The following is a 16,994-nucleotide window of genomic DNA, read 5'->3' as shown; positions in this document are numbered from 1 at the left end:
TGCTAAATTTCAAGCCCTCCGTTTGCCTTCCGGGAGTACTTTTTAAGAGAAACTATTACTTTTCTTTTTCCTCTTCCTCTGCCATCTTTTCTGCACTTCAGTTACACTGCAATCTGCAGTCTGGCACATTAAAATAGGTTAATTTCATAAAGATGAAGATTATATTGCATGTGAGTTTTAAAATTTTTCTTTTGATTCTTAAACTAGAGGTGTTATGTTATCAGTAATGGGAAAATAAAGTATCAATTTGGAAGTTAAGAAATGACTAAAATGTAGTAAGTTTAAGGCAATATCCATTGAAATAGGTTTGGTTATACCCCAGTGCAAGAAAGGCTCAGCTGCCTGGCCAAGGACGACTCTATCTACGTTGTGGCAAATATTGGGGACAAGAAGCCATGCAATGCCAGTGACCCTAAGTGTCCCCCTGATGGTCGTTACCAATACAACACTGATGTGGTGTTTGATTCTGAGGGTAGACTGGTGGCGCGCTACCATAAGGTGAAAATCACTTGTATTTTAAAATTGATTTACTTCCTCTTCTGTTTGTTTGTGATACGTATGTATATTTGTCTGTTGAATGTTGATGAGAGAGCTATTACAAATACATTTCTTAATTGTTACATTTTAGTTGAAAAAGGGATTTAATTTACTTTGGTTTCATATAAGGGTTCTGGGTTCAAAATAGTCATAAAAAAGAATATGGCAGAATATTAAAACAACTGCGATAATAACTTCACAAAGGTTTTAGTATTCTCTGAGAAAGGAGAAAATCTGTTCCATTCATGATTTAATAGCAGAATTAGTTTTTTTTTTGCCCCAATTCATTAACATTTTATGGTAAGCTTTAATCTATCATTCCATTAGGATTTTTTTTGTTTGCAATGATAGAAAACCCTAACTAAAATTGGCTTAAAAAATGACAACGAAACTTTCTTGCTTATGTACCTAAAAAAATATAAATTGTAGAAAGAGTAGGTCCAGTTGCAGATGCAGTTTGTCCCTCAGAGGCTCAAAAGGTGTCATCCATCCCTCCATTTCCTAGCCCTTTGTTAGCTTTTTTCTCAAGCTTACTGTCCTTTTAGAAATTATGTTGCTGCTCAACATAAAACTCACATCTTTATAGCAATAAAATCCAGAGGAAAAGTACATTTCTCTCTCCTAGAAACCTTGTGAAAACCTTGTCATGCCTTGACTCCAATCAGGCTACATGCATTCCTTGAGATGATCACTGATGAATGAAGGATGGGCTACCACATGAGGGAGGGTGGAGGAGAATGGGATCCTCAGTGAAGGAGAGAGAGATATAGCCAGAGAGCACACATGTGCACAGTCGGGCCAGATAACAACCTGAGTAAAAACATATGCTGTATTCTAAAGCCTAGGCAAAGTGGAGTTTTGGAGTGATAATTAGGCTGAAAAAAAAAAAAGTTACCAATGATTTACTAACTATCAAGGTTTAACTATCACTTATAAAGACCTAGCAGTATCAAAGGGAGGCATGACAAGGTTTATTTTATTAACATGTGTAAAACTTCATATTAGCAGTACTATTGATATTTAAGAAATATGGTAAATTTGTCATATTCAACGTTTGTCATATTCAAAATTCGACCTGTGCTTTTAAGACAGAAATATTCACCTTTTAAATATCATTTGTAGATGTAATCTCATTGGTTGATTCATTGGTTGTAGAAAAATTGTTTTTTGGTTAATATCACATTAAGAAAACTCATAGACAGTGGTATACTGGTTATGATTTACACATATTCACCTGTAACAGTTTTAAATATGTACATCAACATGCATGGGAAAAAGAATATGTGGGTATTGATCACCTCTATTTGGCAATTTTCTTACTAATTTTCTCTTGCTTACTGTTAACAGTACACTCTTTTTGCACCTGAAATTCGATTTGATTTCCCCAAGGATTTGCAACTCCTTTTGTCACTCCTTTGGGAAGTTTGGCATTTTCACTTGCTTTGACATTTTTTCTCATGACCCGGCCATGGTGGTGGTGGATGAGTTTCAAGTTGACAGTGTTCTCTACCCCACGGCATGGTACAACACACTGCCCCTCCTCTCAGCGGTTCCCTTCCATTCGGCATGGGCCAGATCCGTGAGAGTCAACCTGCTTGCTGCAAATACCCACAACACCAGAATGCATATGACAGATAACTCACAACAGTCAAGAGACAACTAACTGTCAGTGACAATTTTAGGAAGCCTTCGCTGATTTTCAAACCACACCTTTCTTTAATGATTGTTTTATTAACTCTAATGTCACAAAATTAATAATAGCGTGGGTTTTTACACCAACATTCCTTAAATGGAACATTATCACTCTGAGTAAAGAAGGATGTAAACATTATTATGTCAATTTTGCATGAGGGGAAATTAGTTAGAGAGAAGTCAAATCACATAAAAAAAATAAACAACAAAACAAAAAAAACCCAAAGCCAGTTCTAAAGAATTTTGCAATGAACATCCATTAGTACGATTAAAGTAAATCTTGTTGAGGTGACAAAATCATATTAGACTTAATCAGAGTTTTAGAGTTTATCCTTTATAATAACCATACTCAGGATAATGCAAGTTCATTTCTTGACTGCTGTGTTATTCATGAATCTAAATGAAGAATCTCAAACACAAATACATTAGATAGGTCAGTGAAAGCTAAAATTATTCTTCGTTTTTGGGGAATTTTCTAGTTTGTCATGAAGTTGGCTTTAAAAAAAGGTAGCTTAAGTAAAAAAAAAAAAAAGAAGCTATCCAATTCAAATGATAATTTCAGTGCAAGCAATGACTTATGGAGGACTGAGTCAAATTGGAACTTAAGCCAACGTAACAGCTATCTCCTCATGTATCTTGAAAATCCTTATGCTTTTATAACTTTATATTAACTTTCTTATGAGATGATTCTATTAGTTTGTCATCATGCAAAGTTGGAACCCAAAATTTGTGTGTTTCTTTGTGTTGCCCATAGGAAGTGGAATCTACACGCCTGAATCAGTCAAGATGTTGTATTACTATGACATGGAAACAGAGAGTGGCCAGCTGATGCTCTCAGAATTGAAGACCCGTCCTCGAAGTGAACTCACCTCTCCTGCAGCTGTTGACTGGAGTGCTTATGCCAAAGGTGTCAAGCCATTCTCATCTGAGCTGTTGGATTTTCCAGGGACGATTTATTTTGATGAGTTCACCTTCATGGAGCTTAAGAGAAACACAGGAAATTATACTGTTTGCCAGAAAGACCTGCATTGTCACTTAACTTACAAGATGTCTGAGAAGCAAACAGATGAGACATATGCCCTAGGTGCTTTTGACGGACTGCACACCGTAGAAGGCCAATATTACTTACAGGTAGAAATGCTTACATATGTTAGAACGTTTTCTTTATTAGTTTTTCTTCTAGGTCATCATTGCATTTCTTTAAAAATCCAGCTGGATTCAATTAATTGGAATAATGTTATATTTATCACAGAATTCCTATGCCCCCTCCGCCCCCCCCACCCCCGAACACCTTATTTATTTAGTCTTAGCAAGAACAGAATTAGTTCTCTTGGGTGCAAAATAAAAACATAAAGCAGGTTGATTAGTTCTCAGCAAGCCAGGTTTGAGTTTACAAACCTTCAACTTCCATGCATTTTCATTACTTGGTCAGTTACTTTAGAGCAGTGTTTTTCAAACTGCCTTCAATTAGAGTTCAGAGCAAGAAGTCCATTTCGGTGAAGTCAAGATGTGTGACCGAGTTAAAAGAGATATTTAATTGAAACAAACATTTATGAAATAATTCAAATTAGAATTAGAAAAGTTGAATTATGTAATTATGATTTCTAAAATCCTAGTCTATTGCATTTTGCTTCATTAAAAAAAGAGCGAATTCTAACCCATTAAATTGATTTTAGGATTCACTAAAAGGTAACGGCCTAAAATTTGAAAAACTTTACTTAAGAGGCAATCTAACACATATTCCTCTATTCCTTGAAATTGTATTTTTCTGAGAAATATTTCCAAGATATCTTTTCTTTTCCTACATAGATATGTATATTACTCAAGTGTCAGACTACTGACCCAAGAACTTGTGGGGAGCCTGTGGGGTCAGCTTTTACCAGCTTTGAAGAATTCTCCCTCAGTGGCACATTTGGAACAAGTTATGTTTTTCCACAGCTCATTCTAAGTGGGAGTCACCTTGCCCCTGAAAGACATTATGAGGTAAGAGATTTTCAGAATGGTAAATTTCTTTGACTAGATAGGGTAGATTGGTATAACGAAGATCTTTGAAATAATGAGAGAGTATTGCATATTGTGGTTCACATAATACAAGCAACAATTTAAAGACATGTGGAAGATAATTGTGGCTCTAGATTGTCTTTAAGCCATGATGGAAAATTTGGGGTTCATTTTTCTACATAAATGTGATTTTTGAGATATGAGACAACAATGAGGTTATGGAAAATTAAAATAAAAATGATTACAGATGATGGCTAGCAACTAATGTTCTCTTTATTTGTATGGTCCAAATTAAATACATTAAATAATGCATCTACAACTTATTTCATGGTATATTATTCTGAGAAGTTATAATAATGATAATAATAATTAATACTTTCTATAGTGTTTCTTGAGTGAAATGAACTCTTTATTACATATTATCTTATTTAACCTTTCTGTGCAATATATTTATCTGCTGCGTTTTTACCCAAGGTTCCTCTGCTACTAGACCTTTAGATCTGAAGCATGCATCTTCTGACACTAAATCCTGTGTGCTTTTGACTATTTTATGTTGCTTTTGGAGTGATAATGGCTGGAAACCAAGCTCTGCACTGGAGTTAATCCTTTGCTTTCTTTGATCAGGTTTCAAGAGATGGACGTCTGAAGAGCAGAAGTGGAGCCCCTTTGCCTGTTTTAGTTATGACTCTATACGGAAGAGTGTTTGAGAAGGACCCTCCACGCCTAGGGCAGGAACCAGAATAATTACAATGATCCCCTTTTCCAGCACCCTTTCAAGATTAACATGGCAAAGAGAGTCAGGGAAAAAAGAGCCCTTAGTGTTTGTTTATGAGATGTCATAAATTTGCTAAAACAATAAACAAAAGAAGATTTAAAAAGCCATAGATGTGTGTACAAATTTTACATTTTACAGATTTTATCTAGCACAAACTCATTTATGGAAGATGCATTCATCTTTAATGCAGATGCATTTAAGTATGTATATGTATGTAACGAAACATATATTTAAATGGGAGGGGGCCTAGAAAAATCCATTTCTGATAACTGCTCTAATGTATGTGAATGTTATTTCTATCATTTGGAAATACAAAGAACAAATATTGAATATGCAGAGGGTCTTTGGTCCTAGTCATTTAAGATACAAGAAATTAAAAAACAAGATCATCTTTTAAGTAATTATGAACAACTTTTTAATTAATTAAAGTTATTCTATTCTCTCTTTATTCTACTATTATGATTTATTTGTATGGAAATTAAAATAAATAAATAAATAATCTCCTTCAGACCATACTTTGTTTCTTTCTGAAATTATCTTTTCCTAAAATCTACCCTATCATGATTAAATTCCTTCTATATTAAGGGATTTGTTGTAGGCCGTGATAGACTGAGATCTTCTTTAAAAAGGGCCATCTGTCACCTTTTCCCCAGTTACCTCTGGTCCCTAGGCCCTGGCTCCCTGAGTCTTTTTATATGTCTAGTCACTCATTAACTCTGGGAAGAGACACATGTGAAATCAAGGGGGCTCTCTGGGATATGTGGGAATGATTGAGGATAACTCTGAGTTTGGGAACACCCTTTTTCCACAAAAGGTATGACACTTGCTTTCCTAGACTTTTCATAGGTATTTATTTCCACCTAATTTAATTCGATCTAGTTCCAGGAAGCCGTAGACATTCTAGGTAGCAGAAAATGCCCTTCCTCTACTTCTATCATTCATGGATATTTTTTCTGGGGACTATGACAGTAGAATCCTAGGATCGTACCTGTGTCTGGGACTCCCTCCTGATGGCCTCATGTCGATTCTTTCCAGCCTCCTTTCCTCTCTCTCCTAGACTAGTGTCTAGAGGCTGCATTAGTACCCAGCAGACCCACCTTCTTCATCACCCCTCACCCCATGCATCTTATGTAAGCCAACCTCTGCCCCCTCTGTCTCTTACAGGGAGCTGCAGAACCAATGAATGCAATGGGCATTCTCTGTGCTTACTCACCATAGTTCAACAACAGAGCTGCCCTTCTGAAATTGTTTTTCCCCTTATCTTTTAAAACATTTTTTTTAGATAAATTTTTATATCATCCCAATAAATCTGGTGTCCCTCTAACACTATACATAGTTATTATAATATTATTGGTTATATTCCTTATGCTATACTTTATATCTCCAAGACTATTTTGAAACTACCAATTGTACTTCTTAATCCCTTCTTCCTTTTCTACTGACTCCCTAGCCCCCTCCCATCTGTTAACTCTCAAAATGTTCTTTGTATCTACGGGTTTGTTTCTGTTTCTGATTGTTTATTTTGTTCTTTAGATTCCACATATACGTGCAATCTTATGGCATTTGTCTTCCTCTATTTAACTTACTCCACTCAGCACAATACCCTCTGGGTCTATTATGAAATATCTTTTTCCATCCTTTTACTTTTAGTCTGTGTGTGTCTTTTATTTGAAGTGAGTCTCTTGTAGGCAATGTATGTAAGGGTCTTGATTTCTTATCCATTCAGCCACCTTATATTTTGATTGGAGCACTTCATTCTTTTTTATTTGAAGTATTTGTTGATAGATATGCAGTTATTGCCATTCTTTATTTAGATTTTTGAGATTATATATATACACACACACACATGTATATATGTATATGTGTGTATACACATATTTCTTATGTAAACCACAATATCGCACATACACATAAGTATGCAGATGGCTCTTGGAGTTCACCTCATCTCATCTCATCCTCAAAATCACCCTGATATCAGCATTTGCATTGACTTCCCTGGATCAGCTGGATCAACTGAATGAACTAAATCATCTGAGGAGATAATTGATAAGGGAAGTAAACTATTCAAGGTTGCACAGCAAGCTGATAACAGTGCTGGCACAAGAATCATATTTCCTTAAAAGCTACATTTATTAAATCTTTTATGTATACTACGCTAGGTGCTGGGGACATAGAGGAGTACAAGAGGCAGTACCAACCCTATTTAGTCCTTGTTCTCTTCTCCTTTTCCCCTGCTTCTGGCTTTCTCCATTTGTTCTGGGTAAGACTTGCTGCTGAGTTCCTTTTGGAACCTGATGCCTGAGTTGGTGTCATCACTACTTTGTCAGCAAAATCCAGATTACTGTGGGTCTTGTTCTGACCCTAGGCAGTGGGACGTCACATTTCCCCTCTCAAGAGGCAATTCTCTCCCTCTATGCAGGTTTGGTTGGAAGAGTCCGGAGGTATCAATCAAGGCTTCTCTCCATATACAAGTTTTGCTGGAGACAATTGCCGCAGTATCTCTACTCTGTACGAACAACAGCAAGGCTGAATTTGGCATTCTGTAGAGTGCTTGTCAAAGGCGATGCAGTGGCATTAGTAATCAGGAGACCGAGCTCAGGTGTTGTAGTAGACACTGTTGGTGCTTCACGAGTTCCAGTTGTGGATGAAAAAAAGGGCTTCTATGGAAAGTAACCTCACAGAGTAATCTGATTTTAAATTACTAACTGGGCAGGACAAGGTAGGGAGTCACACTCCAGGTTGTATAACTTCTTTAGTAAAAGGTTAATCTTTGCTTGAAGCAAGCCCTGCTCAGTTGTTTCTGCGTCTCTAAATTAACAAGTCTTTGAAATGCCTCTTTTCAGACCTCTCAGATAAAACCACCCTCAACACAGAATATAATCTTGTTAACTATTATTATTCGATCCCTGCCTTGCTTTCTCCCACCTTCAGGTAATCCTCTTTACTTCTCTCTTTAACCTCAAATGCATAAAAGAAACTGCAAAACTGTCATTTTCCTGAGCATTTTAGATCTTGCTTTATGGTAATTGTTGGTTTTGGCTCAAATAAACTTATAAAAATTCTCTACAGGTTTGGATGCTTTTTATGTAGACACCAGTACTGGCTCCAACAGTGGACTTCTGCTGCAGGTAAGGATGTCTTTCAAATTTTGGAGTAGTGATTTGTCCTATAATTCTCTGACGCATCTAAGGAAAGTTATTGGTTTTCAGCTGTTCAGCTTCTTTTCGTGTTCTGAAATAGGAAAGTTAGCTTCCAAACTCTTTCTATGTCAGACTGGAAACCCAATAATAACATTTCTAACCTAATAAGATAAAACAATTTTTCAACCTCTCTGTAACTCATTCTAGTTTTAACTTTTATTTCAGAGCTTCTTTTTATACATTGTTAAGTAACGATCACATCTCATGTGAAGTGTGTGTATCCCCACCCACCTGGGAATGGAAAACCCAAAGAAAGTCAGCAAGTAGAAGGAGCTGGTATTTGCTGTAGACTCATGAAGGCTGGGCAACCACGGCCTCTTGGTTATCTTGGCAGCCACAGAATAAATCTATTATAGTACAGAAATAAAAGAAAAATCAGACATCCAAAATAAAATCTAAAAATAAAATGGATAGTTATAAACACTAGTTCTATAAATATGAAAAATATTAAACTAATTTACAACTAAAACAAAATTTGCCTACTTATTACATACCAAAATTTATAAGCTCTTTTTCTATTTTCTATTATTTTTCTCTCTTTCATCCCCCTCTATTTCTCTCTTTAGTTCTTACACTTGTTCTTTCTGTCATTATTTATACTGCCCTTTTAAGCCTGTGGTCTGTAGCTTCTAAGATCATCTGCAATAATTCTTGCTTCATTTATGCCCTTGTGTAATCCCCTCCCACAATTGTGAGCTGGACCGACCCGACTTGCTTTTAATGACTAGTATACAACAGAAGGGATGAGGCGTCACTTCTCACATTAGACTATTAAGAGACTGTAGCTTCTGTCTGGAAGCCAGATACCATAATGCCAGTAGCTTTTTATCAAGGCTGAAGCAAGGAATTCACATCTTCAGGCAATAGCCAGGGATGACCTGAGGCTGCCATCAGAAGAACTTCAGGTGAGCTTGGAGCTTAGAAGTGAATTGTCCTCAGTCAAGCTTTGAGATAACTGCAGCCTGAGTCAGTAGCTTCATTACTGCTTTGTGAAAGAGACTCTGGACCAGAGGCACCCAGCTCCTAGATTCCTGACCCACAGAAAATGTGAGATAATAAGTGCTTGCTGTTTGAAGCCACCAAATTTCAGGTAACTTTCATATAGCAATAGCTAATAAATGACCCTTTTGTATTTCTCTTTGTCATGGCTTCCCCATTCTGAGGAAACTAAAGTAAATAATGTGTAGTGTTTAAATATTTATATGATGATAGTAATAATTTTAAAAGTATAAACCTATTTATTCTTCAAATTATTTACATATACTGCAGTGTATTGAAGTTCTGTAATATATGGTGTCTAAAAATTCATGTTTAAGTCCTAACCACATATACCTTAGAATATGACCTCATTTGGAAATAGGATAGTTTCCGATGAAATTAGTTAAGATGAAGTCATTCTGGAGTCAGCTGGGCATTAAATCTGATGACTGGTGTTTTTATAAAATGGAAATTTGGACTCAGGATCAAACATGGGAAGAAGACAGACATCTGCAGGGAGAGTGTCTGAACAACCTCTTATCACAACGATAAGGGGAGATCGTTTGTTATATAAAATTTGTTTACATCTATGTCTATGATGTAAAACCATACTGTTTTCTCAAAGTTACATGTTGTGATTTATTTTAAAAGTACTAAGTCCTGGACACCATGTGATTCATTGTGGTTTCTCTCTATAAATATCAGGACTTGTTCTGTTTTTCAGCAGTCATTGGACTTCGGCATGAGTACTTCTCAGCTGTTGACTTATGTGGCAACTTCAGTTTTCTGTGTCTTAAAAGCCAGCTCCCTGGAGACCTTTATTGCAGCTGTTTATGAGCATGCGGTGATATTGCCTAATGCCACCTCAACACCAGTGTCCCATAAAGAGGCATTGGTATTAATGAACCGAAATTTGGATCTTTTGGAGAGAGCCATCATATCAGCAGCAAAACAGGTACCACCTCTCTAGAGTGAGGGCTTCTATGTAGAGAAAGAGTGGAGTCTAAGGAGACAGGGTCATTGTCACGGCCAATTACATACGTGTCAAGGTACATCATGACATATGTGCCAAGGTAGCTTAGAACTTTTGTTTTACAATCAGAATCCTACCTCCTTTTCCAAATTATTAGAAAAAGAACACTGTTACTCTCCTAATAGTGAGATGAAGTTAGGAAAAGAACAGCTTGGTTGTCATTGAAGTACCGTAGATCTCTGAGGAATTGTCCTAAATTCAACAACTTTGTTGCCCTTTTCTGCTACAGATGGAGGGAGGAGGATAAATGGGTCAGGGACCAGATGCTATTTTTAGAGTATTTTTGATGTACATTTGTTCTCTTAAGAATGTGTAGGATTTTGAGTTAGCTCATAACATTAAAACAAATGTAAGTTGCAAATTACTTGACAGTATACTTGATATTTCATTCTATTACAGAACAAAAATATGTCAATGCATATATAATTAAATTGAATTAAATGTAGGGTTAAGGTTAAGTGTGGTTTGAACAAATATGGTTTAAATAAGATATTTGTAAATCAGATATAGATGAGGGATATGTGAAGCGTGATGAAAGTCAAAGATGTAGATATAGAAGTTATATTTATCAATACACATTCTTATACATACAAACATTTAAAAGGTTATCAAAAATTTTGAGGCTCTTTTTCACTTTTAGTCCAACTATTTTCCTAAAAGCCACAGCAGGATTCAGGGTGACTCTCCCACACAAAGTCGCCTAGGTTAGCTCAGTTTGTACCACTAGGCTCAGCACCCACAAGGTACCAGTGTCTGAGCCCCTTTCTTCTGAAAAGCAGGAATTTCATTTGCAGAGTATAAAGCAGGGAGGCTGGAGCAGAGGAGAAAGGGAAGCAGAGAATTTGAATTATAAATCAACCCTGACACATTCAGGTACAATGATTTACCAAAGTTCAGAGAAGGGTTGATTTGAAGAAGAGCTAGGTTTAGAGTTAACTATTTCAATGGATAGCAAACTTATGAGTAACCTGGAAAACTATTAGTTTTTAGGAAAAAATAGAAAAGTTCTAAAGAAAGCATGACATTAGGATTAGAAAATGAAAGTGGTTGGGCAAAGAAAATAAGTTAAAAATGTAAAAAACAAATGAATAAGATTGAAAGAAAAAAAAAAAAAACCCTAACTGGCTGTTCCTCAGCCACCTAGTATCTCAGGCCTTATCGCACGCCCCTCTTTAATTGTTTGCTAATTTAAGAAATATTTTAAATAAGATTCATTTTTAACAGGGTGCACATATTATCGTGACTCCAGAAGATGGTATTTATGGCTGGAACTTCAGCAGGGAGGCTATCTACCCATACTTGGAGGATATCCCAGACCCTCAAGTGAACTGGATCCCTTGTAATCATCCTGACAGGTAAACAAACAAACAAACGAACAAAAAACAAATTTTGTAGACAATCATTGCATAACATTCACTATCAACTCTAAGTTTCAAGATAGTTTTATTATTTCTCATCTCATCTGGACACATTTAATGGAGAGGTAAATATGAATTATGAAATCACAAAAATCAGGGTTTTTTTTTACTGGCAGGTAACAGAGAAATCATCAAATTCAATGAAAATTTCCATTGAGAGACTGACTCTGGAGAGATATTAGTGTAACTTGGTTAGGGTCACAGGGTGGTTGGTTAGTGGGTAATCAGAACCAAACTCTAGTCTTCTGACTTTTTACTCATGAGCAGAAAATTGTTCCCCTATTGGGTCTGTAATTTGAAAATTGTGTAAGTAAATAGTAAAATCGTTACATGTCAGTTTAGGATTTAAAATGTTCCTTTCTTTCATAAAATAGCTCATGAGGTTAATGTATATGAAACCCTTAGAGCTTAAGCTAATTGTCAACCTAGGAGGTGATATAGCAGCATTGTGTAAGTAGCTTAAATCAAATGTAGTCTAAAGAGATATGAAGTATGATGAAAATAGCACTATTACATTCAATATAAGCAAAACACTGTATTATACATCTAAGAGAATTGTGTCAGTTAACTCACTGCTTTCCAAATGCACCATGACTAAAATTGTAAGAATTCGTCTTTTGGAATTGTTCTTAAAATTATACAAACTAACTGCTGTAACTGCTTGTAGAGGCACCTTGATTATTTATTTTAATCATCTACTTTATTCATATTTCATTGTATCATAATTATCTCTTATTTAGCCATTTCCAATGCTAGATCTTCAGTTTCTAAAAAGCAAGAACTCTGTTATCACTTCCATTATGAAATGACTTTACTTGATTCTTAATGGCCTGTCTCTAGGACAATGTATTCAAGGGCCTCTAGAAAATCCCCACCAGGATGTTGCATTTCAAGGAGTATGATTTTCCCTTTATGTTTTCCGTGGTTCAAATATATCTCCATTACTGGCCTTCATTTATTTCTTCAATGAAATTTTGAGAACTTATTATGTCCAGGTAGTATTCTGGACATTGGAGTGAACACAGCCTCTGTCCTCTGGAGCTGATATTCCAGTGTAGGGAAACAGTCAATTGAAAAAGAAAAAGTTAATATCATCTATCTGTCTATTTATTTATAATCTATGATATGAGATAGATATAAATGTTATGAAAAAAAAGTAAAGCAGAAAGGTGAATATGGTGATAAGGGTGGGCTTAAGTTTTTAGGTCATCAGAAGGCTTTATGGTGACATCTAAGCAAAGACTTAAGGAAGTGAAGGAGTAGGTCATATGGGTATCTGAGAAAGGAACATTCCAGGCCAAGGGAATTCTACATACTAAGATACTGTGGTCAGAGTGTATGTCTGGCATATTAGAAACAGCAAGAAGGTTAGTGTGGTTGAAGTGATGTGAAGGAGGGGGGAGAAAAGTAGGAGATGGAGGCAAATAGTTTGGAAGGGCCTGATTGCATAAAGGTTTGTGGACCATAATAATGACTTTGTTACTTGAGTGAGAAGGTAGCCATTAGAGAGTTTTGAGCAGAGAAGTGACATGTTCTGACTTAAGTTTTATAAAGATCTCTCTGGCAGAGAACATAGAGAATAGACTCCAGTGGTCCTTGGAGTGATCTAGGCAGAGTAATGATGGCGCTTGAACCAAGATGGTAGAAGTTTGGGCATTGAGAAATGACCAGATTCTGAATAAAGTCTGAAAGTAGCTCTGACAGGTTTCACTGAAAGATTAGATGTAGGGTATGAAACGAAATGAGTAGTTAAGCTCCTTAATTCTTTGCATGTGATCAGATAGCATGTTCTGTGAGTATGTTTGAAATATCCACTGAGTTCCTTTTTTTTCTTTTCTCAGAGTCACCAACCTTTCTTGGGGCCTAGGTCACCAGTTAACCCAGGTGTAATGGAGATAGGGCCTTCTCATTTTCCTTTATTATTTATTTATTTATTTATTTATTTATTTATTTATTTATTTAGCATTTATACTTCATATGCTTCCAAGGGGATTTGAGAGTTTTTAAAATTTTATTATTATATTTTTACTAAAATTAGAAATAATTAAAAATAGGACAGTTTAGATAGAAAAACAAAATATAAGTCAATTGAATAAAGTAGAATTAGTTGTTACAAGGCTGATAGTAGGCTGATAATTAAATTTGTTGTGCACCGTAGTTTTGATAGTTCCCGGGAGCATAAAGAGAATCAATTTGGCTCAGAAGATTTCATTGCCTGACAGAAGAAAGCTTATAGATTTCTTGAGAGACAACCTATGTCCAATAACCTAACTCAAAGATGAATTTACTCATTCACCTTTTTTTCATTGACAATGTCTTATGTGCCTGTGTCTGAGTCCTTATATAAGGGGCATCCTTTAATAACTGTGAATATCTGCACTTATGTTTGAGGTGATCCGGCTTACTGTTTAGAATCAATCATTAGTTCCAAAAGTAAAAGAAAAAACTTGCCTAATTAGTTAGCTTGTATAATAAAACATTTTGAGGGTTGATTGCATGTTATTCGTGCTGTTAGTCCAGAGCTTTGTGTGCATGCATGGTTTCTCCAGGAAGAGTAAGTGATTTCAGCGTGCACCCATCATCTCTTATGTTTCAGTGTCTCCCATACTGCACTGGGACAGCTCTGCCCAGCATGTCTTTTTCCTGGATGCCCGCATACTTAGCAAGGTGCTTTGTGTGGTAAGGAGCCAGCAGATATTTGTTGAATACTTAATGTACACTTATTGTAAATTAGTAAATGTCTTGTTCAATAATTAACAATTTTTGTTGTACTTTGAGATTAAGCACTTTGAAAACAGTCCTAGAAAATACCTTTTAATTTTTCTGTTTCACCCTTTTCTGTTCCTGGTAGCACTAGGACAGGCAGATTTCAGGCTCACACAAGCAAAATGCGTTTTTAAACTCCAAATCAGGACATGTGGTCTAACAAAGAATTTTGGAGCCTTTTCTGGATATAGCAAATTCATCTGAAAAACATAGTTTAAGTGGAAATATATTAGAATCTATAAGGCATTTTAAAGATTAATATAGACAAGAAAAATATTTACTCAGTACTGTTTCAGAAATCAAAAATATCAGGTTTCTAATTCATGTACCTATTCTACCAATTCAGGTGATCTGGAAAGGCTTGGAGTAAATATATTTTAAGTGGTTCAATGTGTTGCATTTATATCTATGCATTTCACATACTATTGAAACAAGTAGAGGGACTATCAAATGGTCATTCATGTAAATGCATTAAAATAGTAATTTTTAGATGTGCTTTCCATCCTTCTTGGTGTTTTACAAGGAATCCGTTTTGTGGATGTTTGCTATGATTTTGTACCAATTTGTAGACCTAATGGTTTAGATTTAATACTAAAAGAAAGCTTTAATTACTACTGCCAGCAGATGGCACCACACATTCATTCGACATCCTAACATCTATTCGGCAATAACCTAGTATTGGTCAATTATTATTTTAGGGTTATGCCAATACAGAATAAATATGACTAAATATTATATTTCTGAGGTCTCACTATTGAAAATTGTATTTTAATTTCTTTACTGGGACAACTACTGGTAACATAATAAAAATAAAGAAATCAAGCATTAACAAATGTTCCAGTATTTTCATCTTTCCATACCGTCACTGTCCTAACTCAACCCTTGTTGCCTGTAATCTGAACTATTTAAACAGCTTCCTAATGATTTTCCTATATTTAGTGTCTCAACATTCTACTATATTCTATGCTCTGATGTCCTAATAATCTTAAAGAAAATTCAGATCCTGTTACTTCTTTGTCATTCAAATTTGGAATAGGTTTCTTAGCCTCTTGGGCAGAGCTGTATCTCCTATGACCCAAAACACATCTTTGAAATTCTTGCCCTTTTCTTTTTTAAAATTGACTGGTTTCCTGAATAAGATTTCCTTTTCTTACCTCCAAGGGTCTTTTTTTTTTCCACCCATTCTTTAATTGTGGTAATTAATATATGCATAACATAACATTTACCATCTTAATCATTCTTGAATGAATGTATAGTCAGTGATATTAATTATATTTGCATTGTTGCATAACCATCACCATCATTTATCTTTAGAACACTTTAGCAAAACTCAATCTCAATACCTATGAAACAATAATTCTCTTGTTCTCACTTTGGCAGCACATATATTAAAATCAAAATGATACAAAGAAGATTAGAATGGCTTCTGTACAGGGATGGCATGTGAATTCCTGAAAAATGCTGTATTTTTAGAAATGAAAGAAGAGACACTATAATAATACTACAGAAAGACAAAGGATCATAAGAAACTACTATGAACAAACATTATAGGCCAGCAAATAGGACAACTTAGAAAAAGTGGATAAATTCCTACAAACAGACAACTTACCAAAACTAAATCATGACAAAATAAAGGCCTGAGTATACCAGTTATGAATAGGGAGATTGAATTAGTAATCAAAATCCTCCCTCCAAAGTACAGCCCAGGACTAGATGTCTTCACAGTTAATTCAACCAAACATTTAAATAAAAATTAATGCCAGTTCATCACAAAAACTTACAAAAAAATAAAGGGAGTAGGAACACACCCAAACTCATTTTTAGAGGTCTGCATTACTCTGATACCAAAGTCAGGTACGAAATCACAAGAAAAGAAAACTACAGGTCAATATCCCTGCTAAACATAAATGAAAAACAATTTAACAAAATACTAGCAAACCAAATTCAACAGCACCTTAAAAGGATCATAGACTATGATAACATGGTATTTATTCCCTGTGATGCAAGAATGTTTCAATATGTACAATCAAAAAATGTAATACATCACATTAACAGAATGAAAGATAAAAATCACGATTACCTCAATAGATACAGAAATAACATTTGACAAAGTTCAGCATCTTTTCATGATAAGAATGCCAGAGTATGTATAGAAGTCATATGTTACAAGCCAATAGCTACTATCATACTCAATAGTGAATGGTTGAAAGTTTTCTTCTTGGAATAAGACAAGCAGCGCCCACTATTGCCACTTCTGTTTAACATAGTACTGGAAGTCCTAGCCAGAGCAATTAAGCAAGAGAAAGAAATAAAAGGCATTCAAATTGGAAAGGAAGAGTAATACTGTCTCTGTTTGCTGCTGCATAGGAAAATCTTAAAGACACCACCAAAAAACTGTTAGAACTAATAAACAAATTTGATAAAGTTACAGAATACAAAGTCAATATATAAAATCAGTTGTATTTCTGTATATTAACAATGAACTATATGGAAAAAAAATCCCATTTACAAAGTATTAAAAACAATAAAATAGGAAAAGATTTAACTAACAAAAGAAAGATCTATACACCAAAGACTAAGACATTGAGGGAATA

General features: G+C 35.2%; 2 protein-coding genes, 1 long non-coding RNA gene and 1 other non-coding gene across 12 annotated transcripts in view; 3 read left to right on the top strand and 1 right to left on the bottom strand.

Moving 5' to 3' along the window:
- The first annotated feature begins 907 nt into the window (after positions 1 to 907).
- Positions 908 to 5,381, top strand: VNN3 (vanin 3). The gene is made up of 4 exons (XM_016124609.2): positions 908 to 2,171; positions 2,984 to 3,360; positions 4,039 to 4,212; positions 4,855 to 5,381. The coding sequence occupies exons 1-4, from the start codon at positions 2,006 to 2,008 to the stop codon at positions 4,972 to 4,974; spliced, it is 837 nt and encodes a 278-aa protein (XP_015980095.2). The 5' UTR covers positions 908 to 2,005; the 3' UTR covers positions 4,975 to 5,381.
- LOC118603018 lies at positions 3,107 to 7,524 on the bottom strand. The gene is made up of 3 exons (XR_004951116.1): positions 7,204 to 7,524; positions 4,072 to 4,195; positions 3,107 to 3,210 (listed from the first exon to the last, which is right to left on the bottom strand). It is a non-coding gene; the product is annotated as an uncharacterized LOC118603018 (long non-coding RNA).
- Positions 5,742 to 16,994, top strand: part of VNN1 (vanin 1) — a 25,966-nt gene continuing 14,713 nt past the window's right edge. The window contains exons 1-5 of one of the 9 annotated variants that reach the window (XM_016124635.2): positions 5,759 to 5,819; positions 7,425 to 7,513; positions 8,075 to 8,133; positions 9,908 to 10,138; positions 11,441 to 11,571. In XM_016124635.2, the coding sequence (XP_015980121.2) occupies positions 9,926 to 10,138; positions 11,441 to 11,571 (344 nt within the window). In that variant the 5' untranslated portion in view covers positions 5,759 to 5,819; positions 7,425 to 7,513; positions 8,075 to 8,133; positions 9,908 to 9,925. The other 8 variants (XM_016124636.2, XM_016124643.2, XM_016124639.2 and 5 more) reach the window with 8 other exon arrangements.
- LOC118606434 lies at positions 15,765 to 15,871 on the top strand. Its single transcript, XR_004952387.1, has one exon. It is a non-coding gene; the product is annotated as a U6 spliceosomal RNA (small nuclear RNA).

Source organism: Rousettus aegyptiacus, unplaced genomic scaffold (assembly GCF_014176215.1).
Source record: "Rousettus aegyptiacus isolate mRouAeg1 unplaced genomic scaffold, mRouAeg1.p scaffold_m13_p_1, whole genome shotgun sequence".
NCBI classification, from domain to species: Eukaryota; Metazoa; Chordata; class Mammalia; order Chiroptera; family Pteropodidae; genus Rousettus; species Rousettus aegyptiacus.
Note: the sequence above shows the minus strand (reverse complement) of the source record. Positions and strands in the feature narration are given on the sequence as shown.